At 47.4% G+C, this 16,178-nt stretch overlaps 4 protein-coding genes across 6 annotated transcripts; 1 reads left to right on the forward strand and 3 right to left on the reverse strand.

Annotated features, from left to right (window-relative positions):
- Window positions 1-162: 162 nt before the first annotated feature.
- On the reverse strand, window positions 163-2,353 carry LOC117642858 (phosphatidylinositol glycan anchor biosynthesis class U protein). 2 transcript variants are annotated; one of them, XM_034381458.1, is made up of 7 exons: window positions 1,972-2,349; window positions 1,689-1,888; window positions 1,391-1,595; window positions 976-1,312; window positions 616-887; window positions 398-540; window positions 163-295 (listed from the first exon to the last, which is right to left on the reverse strand). In XM_034381458.1, exons 1-7 carry the CDS (start codon window positions 2,114-2,116, stop codon window positions 185-187), a joined length of 1,413 nt encoding a protein of 470 aa, XP_034237349.1. In that variant the 5' UTR covers window positions 2,117-2,349; the 3' UTR covers window positions 163-184. The 2 variants fall into 2 exon arrangements, with proteins under 2 accessions (XP_034237349.1, XP_034237347.1); XM_034381456.1 differs by having other exon boundaries at window positions 398-887; window positions 1,972-2,353.
- A 556-nt stretch (window positions 2,354-2,909) lies between these two features.
- Window positions 2,910-5,484, reverse strand: LOC117642859. 2 transcript variants are annotated; one of them, XM_034381460.1, is made up of 9 exons: window positions 5,292-5,483; window positions 4,918-5,168; window positions 4,708-4,827; window positions 4,389-4,629; window positions 4,127-4,316; window positions 3,932-4,041; window positions 3,711-3,852; window positions 3,455-3,626; window positions 2,910-3,373 (listed from the first exon to the last, which is right to left on the reverse strand). In XM_034381460.1, the coding sequence occupies exons 2-9, from the start codon at window positions 5,140-5,142 to the stop codon at window positions 3,239-3,241; spliced, it is 1,335 nt and encodes a 444-aa protein (XP_034237351.1). In that variant the 5' UTR covers window positions 5,143-5,168; window positions 5,292-5,483; the 3' UTR covers window positions 2,910-3,238. The 2 variants fall into 2 exon arrangements, with proteins under 2 accessions (XP_034237351.1, XP_034237350.1); XM_034381459.1 differs by having other exon boundaries at window positions 3,239-3,373; window positions 4,918-5,171; window positions 5,292-5,484.
- Window positions 5,485-5,685: 201 nt separating this feature from the next.
- Window positions 5,686-10,751, forward strand: LOC117642860 (2-methoxy-6-polyprenyl-1,4-benzoquinol methylase, mitochondrial). The gene is made up of 6 exons (XM_034381461.1): window positions 5,686-5,912; window positions 6,148-6,297; window positions 6,388-6,668; window positions 6,748-6,836; window positions 10,370-10,481; window positions 10,576-10,751. The coding sequence occupies exons 1-6, from the start codon at window positions 5,729-5,731 to the stop codon at window positions 10,675-10,677; spliced, it is 918 nt and encodes a 305-aa protein (XP_034237352.1). The 5' UTR covers window positions 5,686-5,728; the 3' UTR covers window positions 10,678-10,751.
- Window positions 10,752-12,020: 1,269 nt separating this feature from the next.
- Window positions 12,021-14,643, reverse strand: LOC117642861 (dynein light chain 2, cytoplasmic). Its single transcript, XM_034381462.1, has 3 exons — window positions 14,483-14,643; window positions 13,395-13,506; window positions 12,021-13,297 (listed from the first exon to the last, which is right to left on the reverse strand). The coding sequence occupies exons 2-3, from the start codon at window positions 13,500-13,502 to the stop codon at window positions 13,136-13,138; spliced, it is 270 nt and encodes an 89-aa protein (XP_034237353.1). The 5' UTR covers window positions 13,503-13,506; window positions 14,483-14,643; the 3' UTR covers window positions 12,021-13,135.
- Between the last annotated feature and the right edge of the window lie 1,535 nt (window positions 14,644-16,178).

Consider the following 16,178-nt stretch of genomic DNA (forward strand, 5'->3'; position numbering starts at 1 on the left):
GTCCTGTCACGTCACGGATCCTAATGGTTTATTGTCAAACATTAGTGCCTTTTGGAATGAATTAAACATGTCATCAACAACTTCCCTAAAGATTGTGTGATAGGTCATTGGGTATTCTTATAATGAATTTGTTTCAACAACTGAAGATTGAATAAACAATTATAGGGATGTGTTTTAAATTTATTCAAGCCAAGACAAGCTTCCCATGCTTTCCATGAAGCAAAGTACTTGTCCCATGTCGGAGAATGAATTCCCTCTTTGTATATGAAAGCAGAATATCTGTGATTAAGAAGATCTGTAAAGAAACAAAACAAAAATTTGATGAAAGTAGCTTAAAGAAATCTGAGTAGATGAAAATTTATTCTTACACAATTACTGTAAGATAGTGCTGCCTTACCTGAGCAATTGCAAATGCCAAGCCAACTCCAAAGTAGAAGTTGGCATTTGCTGAACGGGCGTAGATCCAAAGATGCCAGACTGTGGGTCCAAGAACTGATGTAATTATAAATGCAGCTAAAACAATGAAGCCTTGCTGCAAATCTGCAACAGAATTTTTTTCCTTATTAAATAAAACTAATAAATTCAAGGAGAAAAATGAAAGGAAAAATTTCTTACAAGGGAATATGTGAGCCCACATGGGTAGAAGGGACAAGTAGAATCCAACATCGCCTAGACTTGGGTAGGATTTGAACATTGCAGTGATACCCGTGAGGGATGCAGCTAAGAGGATAGGATCCCTACGAGTCCGCAATGAAAGAGGAAGAAGATACAAAACAAGCGCATTCATTTGAAAGGCCCATAAATAGAGGAGACGGAAATGCTCAAACATCTCAGTGAAAAAGTACCAAAACAAACCAATATTTGGTCGCAAATCTGGTACCAAGAGCCTGAGAAAATAAACAAGAATTAGATAAATGGAAAGTGACAGTAAATGCGATAAAAAAAAAGGAAAGAAAGAGAGGACTTGCTACTTACATAAACCCATATACTGAGTGAAGGAATTCCCAGCCACCACTCAAGTGGCATGATAGAAAAAGAAGGGAAGTAAGCATTACAAAAAACAAGCCAATTGTAGTTGCCATAGAAGTTATCCAATGGGTAGAATTGACCGATCGCAATGACTTTGGCAACATTTTCTGATAAATGTCCAGTTTAACTGGTGCAATGGCTCTGGCTTTTGTTAATTTTTGTGGCTTCTTAATTGGCAATGTGTGGTAACCAACACATATTGCCGCAGGCACAATCAGAACAATGGGATACAAAGATTGCAGAGTAGCAAAGGATATAGTAACACATGAGCCCCAACGATTACCTAAAAAATAAATAATGAATTTTTCTTTAGGATGGTGGAAAAGAAGTAAAATTTTATTGCTTTTAAATACCTACATACCTTTGGCCATAAATAAAAATGAAGCAGCTAGACAAATATTGCTGAAAACAGTAGTTGTTTGAGCCACAGTATTAAATAGAATATAGGGATTGAACAGGTATGCTGCAACAACATAGAGTGGTTGCCTCTCAACATCTTTCTGTGACAGCAAGAGATCTTTCACATCTTCACTGAACTCTGCTTTGTCCTCCTCCTGACGCCGCATCTGCAATAAATCGGTGTAGATGATGATGAAAGTAATAATTATTATCATAAAATAGTTCGATTGTCAAAACTCAATTGGCATGAATAAACTTACCAAGTGTTTCATATATTCGACTGCTGTTAGGTACAGTAAATGGCCAGTGATAAGATCTAAAAGAATAAAAATGCCCGGCAGATATGGAGACGCATATTCTATCAATTGGCTGTAAATAGCTAATCCAACAGGGCTTTCATGAAACATGTCACCGCTATATGGATTAACTCCATCTTTTTGCAGCACCACACCCTCCGTCACTAGAAAATAACAAATGTCAGTAAATCATTCACCTTCGGCAAAAAAAATTAGAAACGTACCATGGTAGTCAGTTAAAAAATACCTCTTTTCCATGAGTTAACGGGAGTGGAAACTTCAACACGGCCAATAATGGTCGTCTTAAATTCAGAATTGTACAACCAAACTCGAAGAACGAAAGCGAAGACATATTCAAGAATTAAGGACCTAGATAAGTTTGACAAACCCATACCGGTATCGGTCGGCTATCGGTTAGGTTAGATAAAATGTTATTACGGACGATAACGCTTGTAAGATGGAACAAAATTCGTTTACATGTAGCTTAGTGGTGGTATGTGACGGGCAAGGATGTTAAAATTATCATAAAGCTTTCTAAACAGATTGAAAGTTTACCCAAAAATATAAACAACCAAATGAAATCTATCAACATCTCCCCCCACCACGATAACAACGAGCCACTCCCTCCCTCCTTCCCGAGTGATGTTATGAGAAATTCAGCATAGTCATTGAAATCATTGTTAACATTGCATTCCCTGTCCCATTTTTGCTTCCATTTTTGTATTTGTGGAAACAAAATCCATATTTTGAAAAATCAATCACAAACAATAATAATAGAGCTTCTTGGATTTACAGAAACTATTTTCCAGAAACCATTTTCATGGCTGAAGAGGTGAAGTCACGCTAGAGTCCCTTGAAAACGGTTTTTCAACATGCCTGTTTACAAACTGCCATTATCCCAGTAAAAATTTTCTCAGATGACCATCAAAGGCGTACTATGGCTGATTGGGGTCCATATAGTTTGTTGGCTTGCATGCCATGCAACATTATCAGTTATCTTCTGGAGCTGCCCCCTATCATTGGTGGCATTCTATGCCAAACCAAGAGAAGCAAGAGAACTGCTGCGTCTTTATATTCTTCCATTTCTCAGAAAAATATTGGACTATATTCACAATCAAATTGATTTAACCCCATAATGTACATCATGTGAGGTATTCCAATAGAAATTATTATGAAGTAAAAGTAAACAGATGATGCAGAGAGTTTATTGAATCCTTTTATACACCAAATCCTAATAAAATGAAACATGAAAACATTACTTGAAATGAGACTATTAACAACAATTGTGCACTTCCAACATACCTCACTATACATGGATAGGAGGAGGAAAAAAAGGCTGTGAAAATAGTTACAGTATATCACAGATTTTCTAGTATGTTTCAGCCGGAATAATTGTATGATTGAAAAAAACAATAAACTAGAATCGGAAAATGTACAGTACATATAATTCTGCAAGCTGCAAAAAAGTGCAACCAACACAGGTATTTTTCACATTAGTAGTATTATTTTTGTTTTCAGTGGAAGGGTGGGTCTCTGTGAGGCATTAGAGCATCATGCATTGCATATCTCCATGTCCAAGCACGAGCAACATTCTCAAACATCTGCTTGTCTTGTTTATACAATGAACCTATTTCTGGCTCCATACACACCTGCAAAGGAAACATGTAGGATTTTATTATAATTTTCTAGAACGAAAGAAAAAATAGCCTTTATTGTGGCAGTGTGTTTACCTGACAATAAGGATCTGTGAGAAGACTTTGAATAGAGATGAGAACCTTAGATAAAGTTAAAGCCAAGCTCCAATTGTGTTGAATTGAGTCGATGCCAACATCACCATGCCGAGACACATTAGGATGAAATATCCGAGTTACAAATCTTACAGTTGGGGGGCTCATTGGATAGCTGGAAAAGTAAGATTAAATACCGTGATTATGTTTTGTCTTAGAAGTCCCAAAGGAACACGTCAACCAAATTTCAGCACTGTACCTGTAGGGCACTTGTAAGTAGAGGTAAAACAGACCACCTGCATAAGGGCTATCTGCAGGGCCTCTGATGGTGGCTTGCCAATGACAGCACTTGACATCTAAAGGAATTGCCTCAATTCCTTCTGGTGGGTCTGTCCGAAGAGCTGAAAAAATTTTTTTGGATGAAAATACATTTTTATAGACGAGATGTTACATAGAACTTGTTATAATTTTTATGCATACTTTTAAGTTCCATCTTCAGTCGATTCCTGCGCCATGAGTTTTCATCACCAGGAGGCACCGACTGAGCAGACATCTGTTGAACACATGTTCTGCAGGGTGCACTAGTCAACCTGGAAAGAGGCAGGGACATTGTAAGCAAAACCATGCAGCCAAAAGATCACTAAAAAAAAGAAAGAATATTGTACAAAGACTTACATAACACCATAAGTTCTAAACCAATCCTCCACAGAATACAATGGTCTAAATAATGGCCACCGGAGTGTTGTATACTTCTCCCAATCCATGTCAGATATGTTAGACATAAGAAGATGACGCCATCTCTTACAAACATAAGCACATGTCCATAGAGAGAGATCATCCAAATATGAAAATAATGTCAGCAGAACTGGAATAAAAATTCAATTTCAGAAACAAGCAGAAAGACAATTCTTAAAAAGTATTGTTTAAGGATGCATACCTTCTGGAGGAAGGTTGTCAACAAGACCCACAGCGATGCCATCTCCTTCATTTCGATGATTGCAAAGCAGCTCCAGTTGTTTTGAGAGTGAGACTGGTACATTTGGTGGAGAGACATGAACAACAACTCTCGGCTCTTCATCTGGGTCGGGTGGTGGGGGCCCTTGATTATTTTGGTTTGCATTACGCTCCGGGCCCATATCAGAAGGTTCATCATTACCAGAGTCACCATCATCACCTTTCTAAAAATTAAAATTCCACTGTTTATCAAATATTTGCATCACAGACAATAAATCAAGGTATTTCATTATCAAACTTACCTCACTAAAGAAAAACATTGGACCTGGGTCCACAGGATATACGAATGCATGACAAGTCGAGCAGACTGGCTCACCATAGCAAGGTCCAAAGTAACCATTGCATAAAGAACAAGAGGAATGCTGGCAAAAGAATTATGAATTTGAATCTATGGTCTCATGAGTGAAAATAACCACCCTAAATAGTTTATGTGCATAGTAAAGAGAGCTTACATTAAATCGGAAGTTTTCGTCAAAACTCAAATGTGGTACGTTGTTAATGCTCCGAGCTGGTCTGTTGGCTGGTCTACTAGCCACACGTTTCTTTTTCACTTCAGAACGATACGTGCAGGAGCAGGATGTGTCCAAGGACTGTGTCGGATCCTCTGCAGGTGGGGATTCTCTATCAGTGCCTCCAGATGCCTGGCCATCTGAGGAATGGCCATTGGCACTGGACATCTTGGCAATTAGTTATGATGTCTTCACTGCTTAAAAGAAAACAAACATCGCTGCATGAATAAGAGTGGAAATATATAATAGTTACTTGTACTGTTTGGGAGGAAACACCCATTGAAGGTTAGTTGATTCTTCGACTTGCTCGTAATTACCGAAGAAATGTTTTTGATGGGAGGGCTTTGAATACCAGTCACACAGAAAAAGGAGCATCCAACAAGTAAACACTGTTGGGGGTCTCTACAAAGACATCGGAAATTCAAATTGGATGATTAGAGCTCGACCACTTTAGGCATCACAAAAAAAAAATAAACATTGACAAGCCAGCAGAAGAGAAAAAAAGTTGCGCGAGGCTAGCTCTATGACAAATTCGGCAACTATGGAGCAACCCTGCTAAAGTCCTCTAACAAATGAGAGAAGTAACAAATCGCTGATTTTGTAACCTTTATCTCTTAAAGGTATGAATTTCTAAATAAGTATTTAATTTTATAACACATATCACTGAAAAGAAAATAGTTAGACGATTATCTGGGGAGAGTTTCCATACCTTCACGATGTGCAGTTGTCAACACTGCTAGCAGAAGACTTCAACATGGCTCCAGCTTTACGAAGAATCAATTCTCTCTTTTTAACTTTAGAATTGTGTAGTCGTAGGAATTTGAGTGTTGCTGTGTCACTCAGAGTCGCCTCTAAAGGTGAAAAAGCGTCTCAATATGCTCAAGGAGAGACACACTTTGGGTTTGAAACTGTCAAAGAGGAGGAGAAATCATCCAAAGGTAGGTTAGGGTGTTTGTTTACACCGGACTGTTGAACAGTTTACGAATTTTCTCGGTGTTCGGTCAGATTTAAGCAGTATTTACTTCGAAATAGTGATGATGGTCACTTCTATGACTTGGTTGGATCTCACTTGATTGCATCATGGTGTTTCATCACAATACTGTTACATAAGGTCTGTTGGCTACACTTCTCTTGAATTAAACAAACTTAATGAGTGTTTTTGTTCCTTTTTAGTGCACAAAGTATTTGAAGAAGTAGCTCATAACTATGATAAAATGAATGATTGTATGAGCTTTGGCATCCATAGAATTTGGAAAGACATTTTCATGCAACGGCTGTCACCTGTTTATGGTACACGTTTACTAGATGTAGGGGGCGGCACTGGTAAGTTGGACCTTAAGTTTGATCAGTAAGAGCTAAGCTGTGTTCACATAATTTGAAAATTTTACATAATTACTTTTTTGTTCAACACAGGAGATATAGCATTTCGCTATGTAAAATACCTTGAAAATTCTACTGCAAGCCTCGATCCAAACCAAGCTGAAAGTCATGTTACCATTAGTGACATAAACAAGGAAATGTTGGATGTAGGGAAAACTCGAGCTTCTGAAAATGGTATCCTAACCAGTGCAAAGAGAGTTAATTGTTCTGTGGATTGGCTAGAAGCTGATGCCGAAAAACTTCCACTCCCTGACAACAACTTTACAGCATACACCATAGCATTTTGTATTCGTAATGTTACACATCCACAAAAGGTAGGCTGGGCCCTCTGTCCCACCTTCAGAAGTGTTGAATGCACATTGGCAATGACCATTCCCTGTCTCGGTTTTCTAGGCGCTTGAAGAAGCGTACCGAGTGCTGCGGCCCGGGGGACGTTTCTTGTGCCTTGAGTTCAGTCATGTAGAAAATGAAGCTTTGAGATGGTGAGTGAGCATATTCAGCATTCCTGCTGCATTCCCCATTATTCTGCTTGTTTGCCATGATTTTGGGCGCGTTTTATTTCGGGGTGACACGGGCTGGTTTTGCTAACAGGCGGAAACCGAGTTGGGAACTTTGATTCATTTAGAGTTTAACCCCCTTCGTGTGGCACTACCCCCGCCCCCACCGACTCCCTGGCACGTCCTAACAGTTTGAGGAGTTTAGTTCGAAGCACCTGGTCTGCTCGCCAAACTTCGCCTTCCCCGCCAACGAGCGCCACCAACGAGCGGAGTCGAGTTTCGCGTTCTCGTTTCGGTGCAAAACACTTAGGGCAATCGAGTCGCTCTGGCTTTAGTCTGCGGGTTTCCTGGCCGTGAGTTCATTTGCTGCCCTACCACGTGGCAGCAACGTAGCTGGCTGGCTGCGCTTGCGTGGGGACGGGGGATGAAGTTTGTGCGAGAGTTTGTAGGCAACCCAGCTTACCACGCCGAGCTAGAGTCATAGATAACTACATCATCCAGGACTCTAGCCCCGTCAGCGTTTGCGTGCAAAGAAGCCCTTACCCGGCCGTCCCCACAGGATGTCATCCCCGGCAAGTGTCTTTACTGTGTGCGGGGCGGGGCGGGGCGGGGCGGGGCGGGGCGGGGCACACGCCGTCAAAGCATAAAGGCCTTGTGAGCCGGCAGCGCCACCGCGCTCCTGGATCGATGCCGCTGTCTCTCTCTAGCCGTCTCGAGTCCGGGGGGTGTGGTGAGGTGAGGTGAGGGAGGCAGGTCCCCTCTTTAACAGGCGCACATTTACCGCAGCCCGGCCTGCCCGGCCCGCAGCATGCCTGCATCATGCCTGCAGGCTGACGCACCGCCGCACGGGCCGCGTGGTGGCACCTGACAATGAAATCGACGCGTTTTGCTCCTTTGCTGACAAGTCCGCCGTGTGCTCGCTTTTGGTGTGCCAGAGCGGCAGCAAAGGTCCTTTCGTCAGTGCCGGCCGGGCGGTCTGCACTGTCTGCAGCGCCCTGATACGCCCACGCCCCGGGAAGTGCGGGCAGTCCGGGCCATGCTGAAGAGCGGCGTGTCGCCCTTTCTCCCTCGCGCCCCAACGGAGAGCCCCATGAGACTCCATGGTGCGACAGAGACAGAGTGACGAAGCGACGCTTCTGAGTCGCTCGGCAGGCCGCAGGGGAGGCTCCCAGGGGAGGCAGGGCAGGGGCAGGGGGCTGCATCCGGCGCCACAAGGCCGCCGCCTTGGCCGCCGCCAGGCCCGGCCAGCAGACTCATTCCGAGAGTCGTTATCGTCGCTCTGTCTTTGTCGCACTCATGGGGCATCCCGTATAGGTGCGAGAGAGACAGGGCGACGAAAACGACTCTCGGAATGAGTCTGCAGGCGTGGCCAGGCCGCCCGCTGGCCTGCTGCACCCATTTGTTCTTGTCTGGCCGAGCGAGCAGGCCGAGCAGGCGGAGCCAGACCAACCTTGGGGCCGTCACGAGATGGCCGCCGTTCGAGTACTCGAGGCCGTTTTAACGCCCTGCTTTATGTCGGACGGACCCCAGAGGGCACCCGTGCTGAAAGGGGGTGGGGGCCGAGCCGAGCCAGGGGGCTGGCCCGAGGGCTGGCCGTCCAGGAAGCGGGGACGTCGCGGCAGGCCTCCTGCAGTGTGCATGGCGTTGACTTGTCGCTGCGTGCACGCGTCAGCACGCGGTGTGCAGTGGCGCGTCGCGAGCGTCGCGAGTTCCAAGCGGTCACAAGCTAGCCGCCGCTAGCCGCCGTGACTAGCCATGACCACCACGTGCGGCACCGGCCTGCTGGCCTTCCCCGCGACACCCGTCGCCCCTCCCACCGTGGTGTGGAGGGGGAGGGAGAGCCACCTGCTTTTAGGGCCTCGCCGTCGCCCTCGCCGCCCTCACCGCGCTCCTGAAACACCGAAACACTCCGGAGCAGCAATCTCCCGAACCGATCGCGGTCATAATATAAAGTTGTGCGCCGGGCCGGGCCGGGCGGAGCGGCGCGGCGGGTTGGCGAATGGGAAGGGAGGAGACCGGGACAAGGTCACAGGGTCATCGGGTAGCGCCTGCCGCCCTGCCTCTGGCCTCTGCCACCGTGCGGCGCGGTGCGGCGCCACCCTGCCCGACCTGCCCGCTGGAGCGACGCGACGGTCCAAGCTCGCCTCGCCTGGCCTAGCCTGGCTGGCCTGCTGGCTGGTGGGGCCGGGGGCTCGCAGGCTGGATCCCGACCGCGGGGCTCCGTCGGTCTATCTCTCTCGCATCCACGCGACGCCCCACGAGTGCGAGAGAGACACACTCTCCGCTCAGAATAAGTCTGCTGTGGGAGGGGTCGGGCCTCGCACGGGCACGGCGGCACGGGACGGGGTAGTCGGCGGCGCGGGCTGCGCGATGTCTCTGCATGGAACATGTGGCTGCCGGGCCGGGCTGCCGGGATTCGATCCCCGATACACTTTGTGGCGCCGGGTGTGGCAGTGTGGCGGGGCAGCCGCGGCCTCTGTGTGGGGGCGCCCCGTGGCATCAGCGAACCCCGGGCTACCTGGAGCGTCGTTTCTGCCGCTCTGTCTCTGTCGTACTCGTGGGGCGTGCCGCAGCTGCGAGAGGGACAGAGTGATGGAAACGACTCTCGACCTCGGCCTGCTTGGCGGCGGCAGCAAAGTCTGAAGGCTGCGGTCAGGGCCTGCATGCCTGCATGGGGCACGCTGTGCGCGCTGTGCAGTGTGCGCGACGGCCGCCGCGGAACTTCCCTCTGCACGTGCTACCGCTGTGCTACCCTGCCCCGTGTGCCCTGGGCGCAGTGCAGGGCGCAGTGCAGGGCCGGGTGGCGTGGAGCTGGCCAAGGGCGGGGCGCTGGCGTGCCGCCCTTCGCGACCCTTAGGCCAGGTCGTCCAGGTCGTCGCCCTTCAGCCTCATTCCTCCTGCTGCATATATGCGCTGACGAGCTCGCTGGCTTGATGCGGGCGTGGCGTGCTGCACGTCGGCGACGCATCAAACTTGCAGGACATTGCCTGCCACTGTCGTGACTGGTGCGCAAAGCGGGATGAAAAATTGAGCGCGTAGATCTGACCCAAGGCTTTGCACCTGCACTGGAGTCGCGCCGTGTGCTGCGAGAGGCGCGCTCGCGTTCGCCCTCCGCCAGCCCCAGCGCCCAGCGCGGTTGTAGCGCCTGCGGACGAGGCGATAGGCAGCACCGCGACGCGGGTGTGGCGACGTTGCCTACCCGTCGGGCGCTACCGGGCGCGAGGGGGAGGGGGAGGGAAAGGCCGACTTGAGCGGAGCACAGGCCCACAGGCCCACAGGCCCTCAGGCCGCACGGGCATGGGGTACGGGCCTCACGGGCCCTCGCCTCGCCAGCCCTCGCGTGCACATCATCCTCAACTCGTTTTCGGAATGAGGCGGTGGGGGGCGGGGGAGGGAACTTCCTATGAACCCCCTATTCTAGCGTACTCGCCGTCATTTGGAGCATGGGGATGTGCTCGTGTTAATGCACCTGCGTGCTAATGTACCTTTTGCCTTTCTCTCCCGTTATTTTTCTCCAGGTTGTATGATCAATACTCGTTCCAAGTGATCCCCGCCATGGGACAGCTGGTCGCTGGACAGTGGAAGCCCTACCAGTATTTAGTGGAGAGCATACGGCAGTTCCCTGCTCAGGTACGAGCTTTGTCGTCCGACACGGTGAGAGGTGAGGCGCGAATTCGCTGACTGAAGCTGTCAAATTATCGCGCTGCTTTCTGTACTGTTTCAGGAGGAGTTCAAAGAAATGATTGAGGCTGCTGGTTTTAGATGCGTTACCTATGAAAATCTGAACTTTGGTGTTGTAGCAATTCATTCAGGATTCAAGTTGTAGCAAGAGCCTGTGCTGGTGCCATTTGTTTTGTTGTTTTGTGAAACTGTTACTTAGTAAATATATTCAATCAATAACCTTGTTTCTCCTATTAGGAAAGAAACCCAATGCCAATGGGAAGGGAACTAGTAAATCAATGCCAACATAGGTACTTGGAAGTAATTCATATAGAATTGTACTTTTTAATATGCAAGTGTTCTAGCCTTACATAACGAACATTCAGAAGTATAGTGGGTGACAGATAGTTACAATTTTAGAGATTGACAATAATATAAATGAGTATGTTTTTCACAGTAAGGAAAGAAAAAAAGGATTAGTATCAACATGTAGCCTGTCTCACTAACAAAAAATAAGTTACAAAATGAAAAGTTAACTGAGAGGAAAAGGACAGGTCCTATCAGTTAGATTGTCAGAACCAGGGAAAAATACAAGGACATCTAGTCCACAACTCATTAGGTATCAGTGATGTCTACAGTGGAATGCTTGCAGCATGATTACCTCTGGGCCGATGCCGGATAGGATGATTGCCCCAAAGAATCTTAGCTGCACCTCTCACTACATATTGGGAAGTATAATATTGAACCAAACTTTTTTTTTCTTTCATCAAATGGAAAAACAAAACTACAATAACTCCCAAAGATACAACTGAAATGGTTTCATGAATAAGTTTTATCATATTTGGTCAAAAAAACTCCTTCAAATCCCCTTAGCCATCTTAGGAAAGGACAAATAGTTATCTTGGATAACATATTTTTCAGACTTGATTTAAGGTAGCTTGAAATCAATTTCAAATTTACTAATCAAATCAGTAAACTTTTAACACTTAAGCAATTTGTTCTGACAGTAAAACTTTAATCTCCACAATCTCACATCAATCAATTGAAATTATATATATTCAGACCATATACACCAGCGATATTCAAATAGTCCAACTGAAAGACATCGACAGGTGTAAAGAAAACAGTAAGTACACATTGCAACAGCACCATGTCCACCAAATCAAGTGCTGGCAGCACACATTTGGTCATGGGCCTAAATCACATTATTTGCATCCCAAACACATGCTTTCCTGTGGACTTCAGGCAGACTAGATTCCCTTTAAAAAAGGGTTCAGGATTTGGCATGCAAGATATTAAATGCTACAAGTCAAGGAACTATGAGGCCTGGTTATCTGCCTCTCATAATCCATGGGTTGCAAAATGCCAAAAGTCACAGAGTTCAGCTAAGACTCTTTCTTTTCTCTGGAAAAGACCTTCAATTTGTGAAGTTGGGTGCAAACTTAAGTAAAGCTTTCCCTACAAGTGAGTTATATGAAATAAGGTCAATCAAAAACAGGGCACATTTGATAATTTGACTGATCAAAACTAAACCACATGTGCATCTTAAACTTGCCTAGCATCACAAGAATGTACATATAGATCACACCAAACACAGAATCGACAACTGCTTCTTAGAAGGATGACAATGAAATCAATACTTCAAATCTTGAAATAATACTTTATCCTTTTTCACATTTGTACAAAAACATAACAACATCCATCTCAAATGAAAATAGCACATAATTTAAAACAGGCAAAGGAAAATAACATTCACGCACAGTAGGACACCAAAAATGGCAGGTCATGAACACAAGCCATAGGAGTTAACTGCTATCAATGGATACTTGCTAATTGCAGAAAGTCCTTTAACAGGTTGACTTAATAACAGAATCGGTATCCTACTAAGGTACTGATTGAATTCCTACCATGAATGATCAACACTCCTTAAAATGAGAGCATTTGTCACAACAATTTGTACATGGGTGAAATTGCCTCAGGCAACTAAATATCTCAAAACCAAAGCAATTTTATTTTCTTCTGTTCTGCACAGAATTTAAAAAAACAAAAGAAAACAAAAAAACGAAAGAATTGCCAAATCTATGCAGATGTGACAATTACCATATCAATTAGTGAGAAACAAACTGAATTCTGCTGTCTTAATTAACTAAAACAAAGAACTTAAAAACTAAATTTGAGATTTGCGCAGGCTGAAACCCAAGAATTTTGTACCAACAGTTTTAATCCATAAAAGTGAGTCCACCTCAAATTTGGAAGTTAGAAAGTCAGTAAAAGGTGAAGCCTAAAATTAATTTAGTCAATACAAAATTAAGGGGAACAGTCAAATATGGCATAGTAAAGATAGAAGCATATCTTTAAGACATGAAGTTAATTTCTTCCCAGGAAGCTACAGGAACTCCAAAATTCAATGGTAATAAAGATAGGAAGGAGGCAAGAATTTTCCCTTACTGTTCAAAAAGAAATTAAAGAGACTAACAACCAGTTTAATTTGACAAAATAACACATGCCTCCTCCTCTTCTTACATTGTGGCTATCACATGGACAAACATAACCATCTTCAATGAGCACAAAGGTTGGAAATTTGCATTAGAGAATTTGAAAGTTTTGGAGGGAAAAAATTGGGATTAACCGCTCTTGAAAAGAAGGATGGCAACTTGCCCAAGGTAAAAGTAGATGAAGTGTCGAGTCTCATGGGTTACATAGCTTCCAAAATTACGGCCAACAATGCAATGCCATGTAGGGTTGTACTTCTTGTCAAATTCCTTCTTGATAAAGGCAGCTATGTCCTACAAAGAAAAAAGAAAACAAAAGTATCAATATAAGTACATTGCCAACCTCTGAACACTTTGAGAAGCAAAGTCAAACAAGACTAACGAAACTTACTTTTTCAATGTTGTATTTCTCCAAAGCTTGAGTTGCGCAATCCACTGCATCTTGCTGCATCTCCTCGGACATGTCGGCATTTTTGACAACAGCTTTGCGGTCTGACATTGTGCTGCAACACACAAAAATTAACAACTTAGACACAGCTGACAAAAAAGCGGAAACCCATTCATAGCATAAACTCAAGTCAACGAAACACGAGTGACACAATCAACCCAGATAAAGGACAGCGACCGGGCAGTACTGAGTATCATGCCGGACAAGAGTCAAACGACGGCGCTCACCCCTTTTCCCTGGAAAGGCGAACGGTCGCCACTGCGTCTACGTCTTTCATGTCTCATCAGCGTCAGCCCAGGTCCTTTGGACATAACCTCCATGACCCCCATGCTACCCATGCCAGCCTGACATGTCCCACGGCCGCGGCCACCCGGCCAACAATGCGGCCTGTCAAGACAGCGGAAGAGGGCCGACTACGGCCCGGACTGCGGACCCATCCCCGCCGTTGCGCCCCTAGGGGGTTGCGCCCCACAGGGGGTTGCCTCTGGCGGCCCGGAGTCCTGGGGGCCTCAGCAGCGTCGCCCGGCCTCAGCCCGCCCCCAGCAGAAGCCTGCCCGTCTCATGGCTCTGCTAGCTGTGGCGGGGACGAGACGAGGCCCCATGCCTAGCATGCCCCATCCACTGCACGCGGGGGCGCCGCAGCTCCGCCAGCCCCCGCAACCCCACCGGACCTACCAGCCTGCCACCAAGGACGGAGGCCGAGGCCAGACACACGTTTTCACAAACTTAACCCTCTAAAATTGCGGGAATGGACTGGCCAGGGGACCATCGAGACTTTAACCACACTGGCCACTTCCACGCTGAGGACATGCTTCGGCCACGGTACAGGGAGTAGCCAAAGGAAAAGACTACAGACTAACAGGGATCGTGCTTAAGTTACGGGGAAATGCCGAAATTGTCACGCGCTTGATTTTCATACTCAAGGGGTGGTTGTCAAAGGCGCGAGACACGGGATCCTGGAGAGATCCGTACCCCGTCGTCTTTCGCTTCGCTATTCAACGTAATTCCTCTGCGATTTCACCCTCCCTTACCTTTTCTATTGATTCCTTGGGTTTAGTTGCGGAAGAGCAGCCTCTTGGCACCGCGCACAACAATAAGTCTAACAAATTTTGCCTGGAAACGACGGAGCTCCAGAGTGTTCGGCACTCTTATTTACTTCGCGGCCTGTTGTCAACTTCCCACTGCCTGGCCTCTCATTGGCGGAGCGGTAGAGTCTTCTGCCAGGGTCCTCTATCGGCCCACAATGCACCGCGCGAGCGGCGCGCGCCCGCCCCCGGTTCAAACGAGCCGCTCCCTTGCCCCTGCACCGCCGCCTGCCGCGCCTGCGCCGTGGGCTCGGGCTCGCGGCTCTAGGCCCGGGGACCTGGGAGTGGAGGGTGGAGGGGGCTTGAAGCTGAAACTGAAGCCGAAGCTCGAGCCTCGAGCCGAAGGGCGTCCAGGATAAGCTAACCCTCTCGTTCTCGTGCTGATGGCGAGCGTCTGGGGTGGAACGGGAAGGGGGGAAGGGGGCTCCATTGATTGATTCCAGACGACATGGGACTCTCACGCGCCCATGTCAGCGGGGGCAAGGGGTGGAAGCTGTATCTAACCAACACGAGGCGTGACGCCCCCTCCCCCTTTGCCCGTCGCAAGTGCCAACGACCGCACCGACATGCAAAAAGCTTCACTATTTACGCCTAAACCACTGATGCGCTCCTCGATGCCTCTACAAGGCTGCTACATCGAGGCCTTCTGCAGCCATGCCAGCGTGGGTTGCCTACCGGCAGGCTGAGTCTGCGCGGCGAGGGTTGCCTAGGGTTGCCTACCCCCTCCACTGCCGCTTTCAAGGGTGCCTACTCTTAGAAATTCGTACGCACTGATATTCTACGTCTATTTCTAACTCGAAAAGAAAGCGGTAGCGGTCAGCCCAACTACCGGTCGGCTAATACTGACTAATACTGACCAGCTTATTGTTATCGTCTCTTTAAAAGTTGCTTTAACAGTCGTTGTAACTTCTTTCCGCTGACCTCCACTAGAACGAAACAGTTTTTTCAGTAAATGCGAGAAATGATGCTGAAACCAGAGTTTAGGCATGGTTTGCACGACAATCAAGCCCAAGCCCCCTCCACCCACCCACCGTACCGTCCGCCCATTCACGCCATTCATAATGCCACAAGGCGTCGCCAGTCACCCTCATCCCAGGGGCGAGTCAAGTGCACGGCACGGCGCGTCGGGTAGGGTGTAGGGTACTCGGAATCGACCGATGGTCAATACCACCCCCACCCCCTGTACGCGCCAGGGTGGGTGTCTGCAGCTCTGCTGGAAATAAGCGGCCTTTTGGCTCGCCCTTTCGATGCTCCCGTTCCTTTTACCTCAGCATCTTCTCGCCGGCGCCACGATGGGGGTGACGACATACGCCGCCCCGCGCCGCCAGCCCCGCCCACCCCTCGCCGCGCCCTGCGAAGCCTGCGAAGCCTGCGAACAACCAAAAGGAGTAAAGGCCGAAAGGCCAAAATGCTGCGTTCCCACCGCGGCAGTGTTGCGCCAGCTGAATCTGCATTGCGGCATTGCGGCACGCGCCTCTCGGAACGGAAGCCACCCTTCCAGCCCCACGCGACCGAATGCGGGACGAAAAAAGCCTGGTGGTTCGGAAGGACAGACCCAAAGAACTTGGCCATGGATGGCCATATCGGGCAGTTCTGGTACCCCAAGGGTAACTCGGGCGAGCCTAGCGAGTTTTAGGCTCGG

This window comes from Thrips palmi, unplaced genomic scaffold (genome assembly GCF_012932325.1).
Source record: "Thrips palmi isolate BJ-2018 unplaced genomic scaffold, TpBJ-2018v1 HiC_scaffold_16, whole genome shotgun sequence".
Lineage (NCBI taxonomy): Eukaryota > Metazoa > Arthropoda > Insecta > Thysanoptera > Thripidae > Thrips > Thrips palmi.

What these genes read in the sequence shown, in the direction of transcription:
- LOC117642858 (XM_034381456.1), bottom strand. Translation starts at nt 2,116, where the DNA reads ATGGGTTTGTCAAACTTATCTAGGTCCTTAATTCTTGAATATGTCTTC. An exon ending in TCGAATATATGAAACACTTG is followed by an intron (nt 1,596 to 1,688) that starts GTAAGTTTATTC and finishes GATTTATTGCAG; the next exon opens with ATGCGGCGTCAGGAGGAGGA. An exon ending in CACTCAGTATATGGGTTTAT is followed by an intron (nt 888 to 975) that starts GTAAGTAGCAAG and finishes TTATTTTCTCAG; the next exon opens with GCTCTTGGTACCAGATTTGC.
- LOC117642861 (XM_034381462.1), bottom strand. Translation starts at nt 13,502, where the DNA reads ATGTCAGACCGCAAAGCTGTTGTCAAAAATGCCGACATGTCCGAGGAG. An exon ending in AGAAATACAACATTGAAAAA is followed by an intron (nt 13,298 to 13,394) that starts GTAAGTTTCGTT and finishes TTTTCTTTGTAG; the next exon opens with GACATAGCTGCCTTTATCAA.
- LOC117642859 (XM_034381460.1), bottom strand. Translation starts at nt 5,142, where the DNA reads ATGTCCAGTGCCAATGGCCATTCCTCAGATGGCCAGGCATCTGGAGGC. An exon ending in TTTAGAACTTATGGTGTTAT is followed by an intron (nt 4,042 to 4,126) that starts GTAAGTCTTTGT and finishes GCCTCTTTCCAG; the next exon opens with GTTGACTAGTGCACCCTGCA. An exon ending in TACTTACAAGTGCCCTACAG is followed by an intron (nt 3,627 to 3,710) that starts GTACAGTGCTGA and finishes TTACTTTTCCAG; the next exon opens with CTATCCAATGAGCCCCCCAA.
- LOC117642860 (XM_034381461.1), top strand. Translation starts at nt 5,729, where the DNA reads ATGGCTCCAGCTTTACGAAGAATCAATTCTCTCTTTTTAACTTTAGAA. An exon ending in AGATGTAGGGGGCGGCACTG is followed by an intron (nt 6,298 to 6,387) that starts GTAAGTTGGACC and finishes TGTTCAACACAG; the next exon opens with GAGATATAGCATTTCGCTAT. An exon ending in TACGGCAGTTCCCTGCTCAG is followed by an intron (nt 10,482 to 10,575) that starts GTACGAGCTTTG and finishes GTACTGTTTCAG; the next exon opens with GAGGAGTTCAAAGAAATGAT.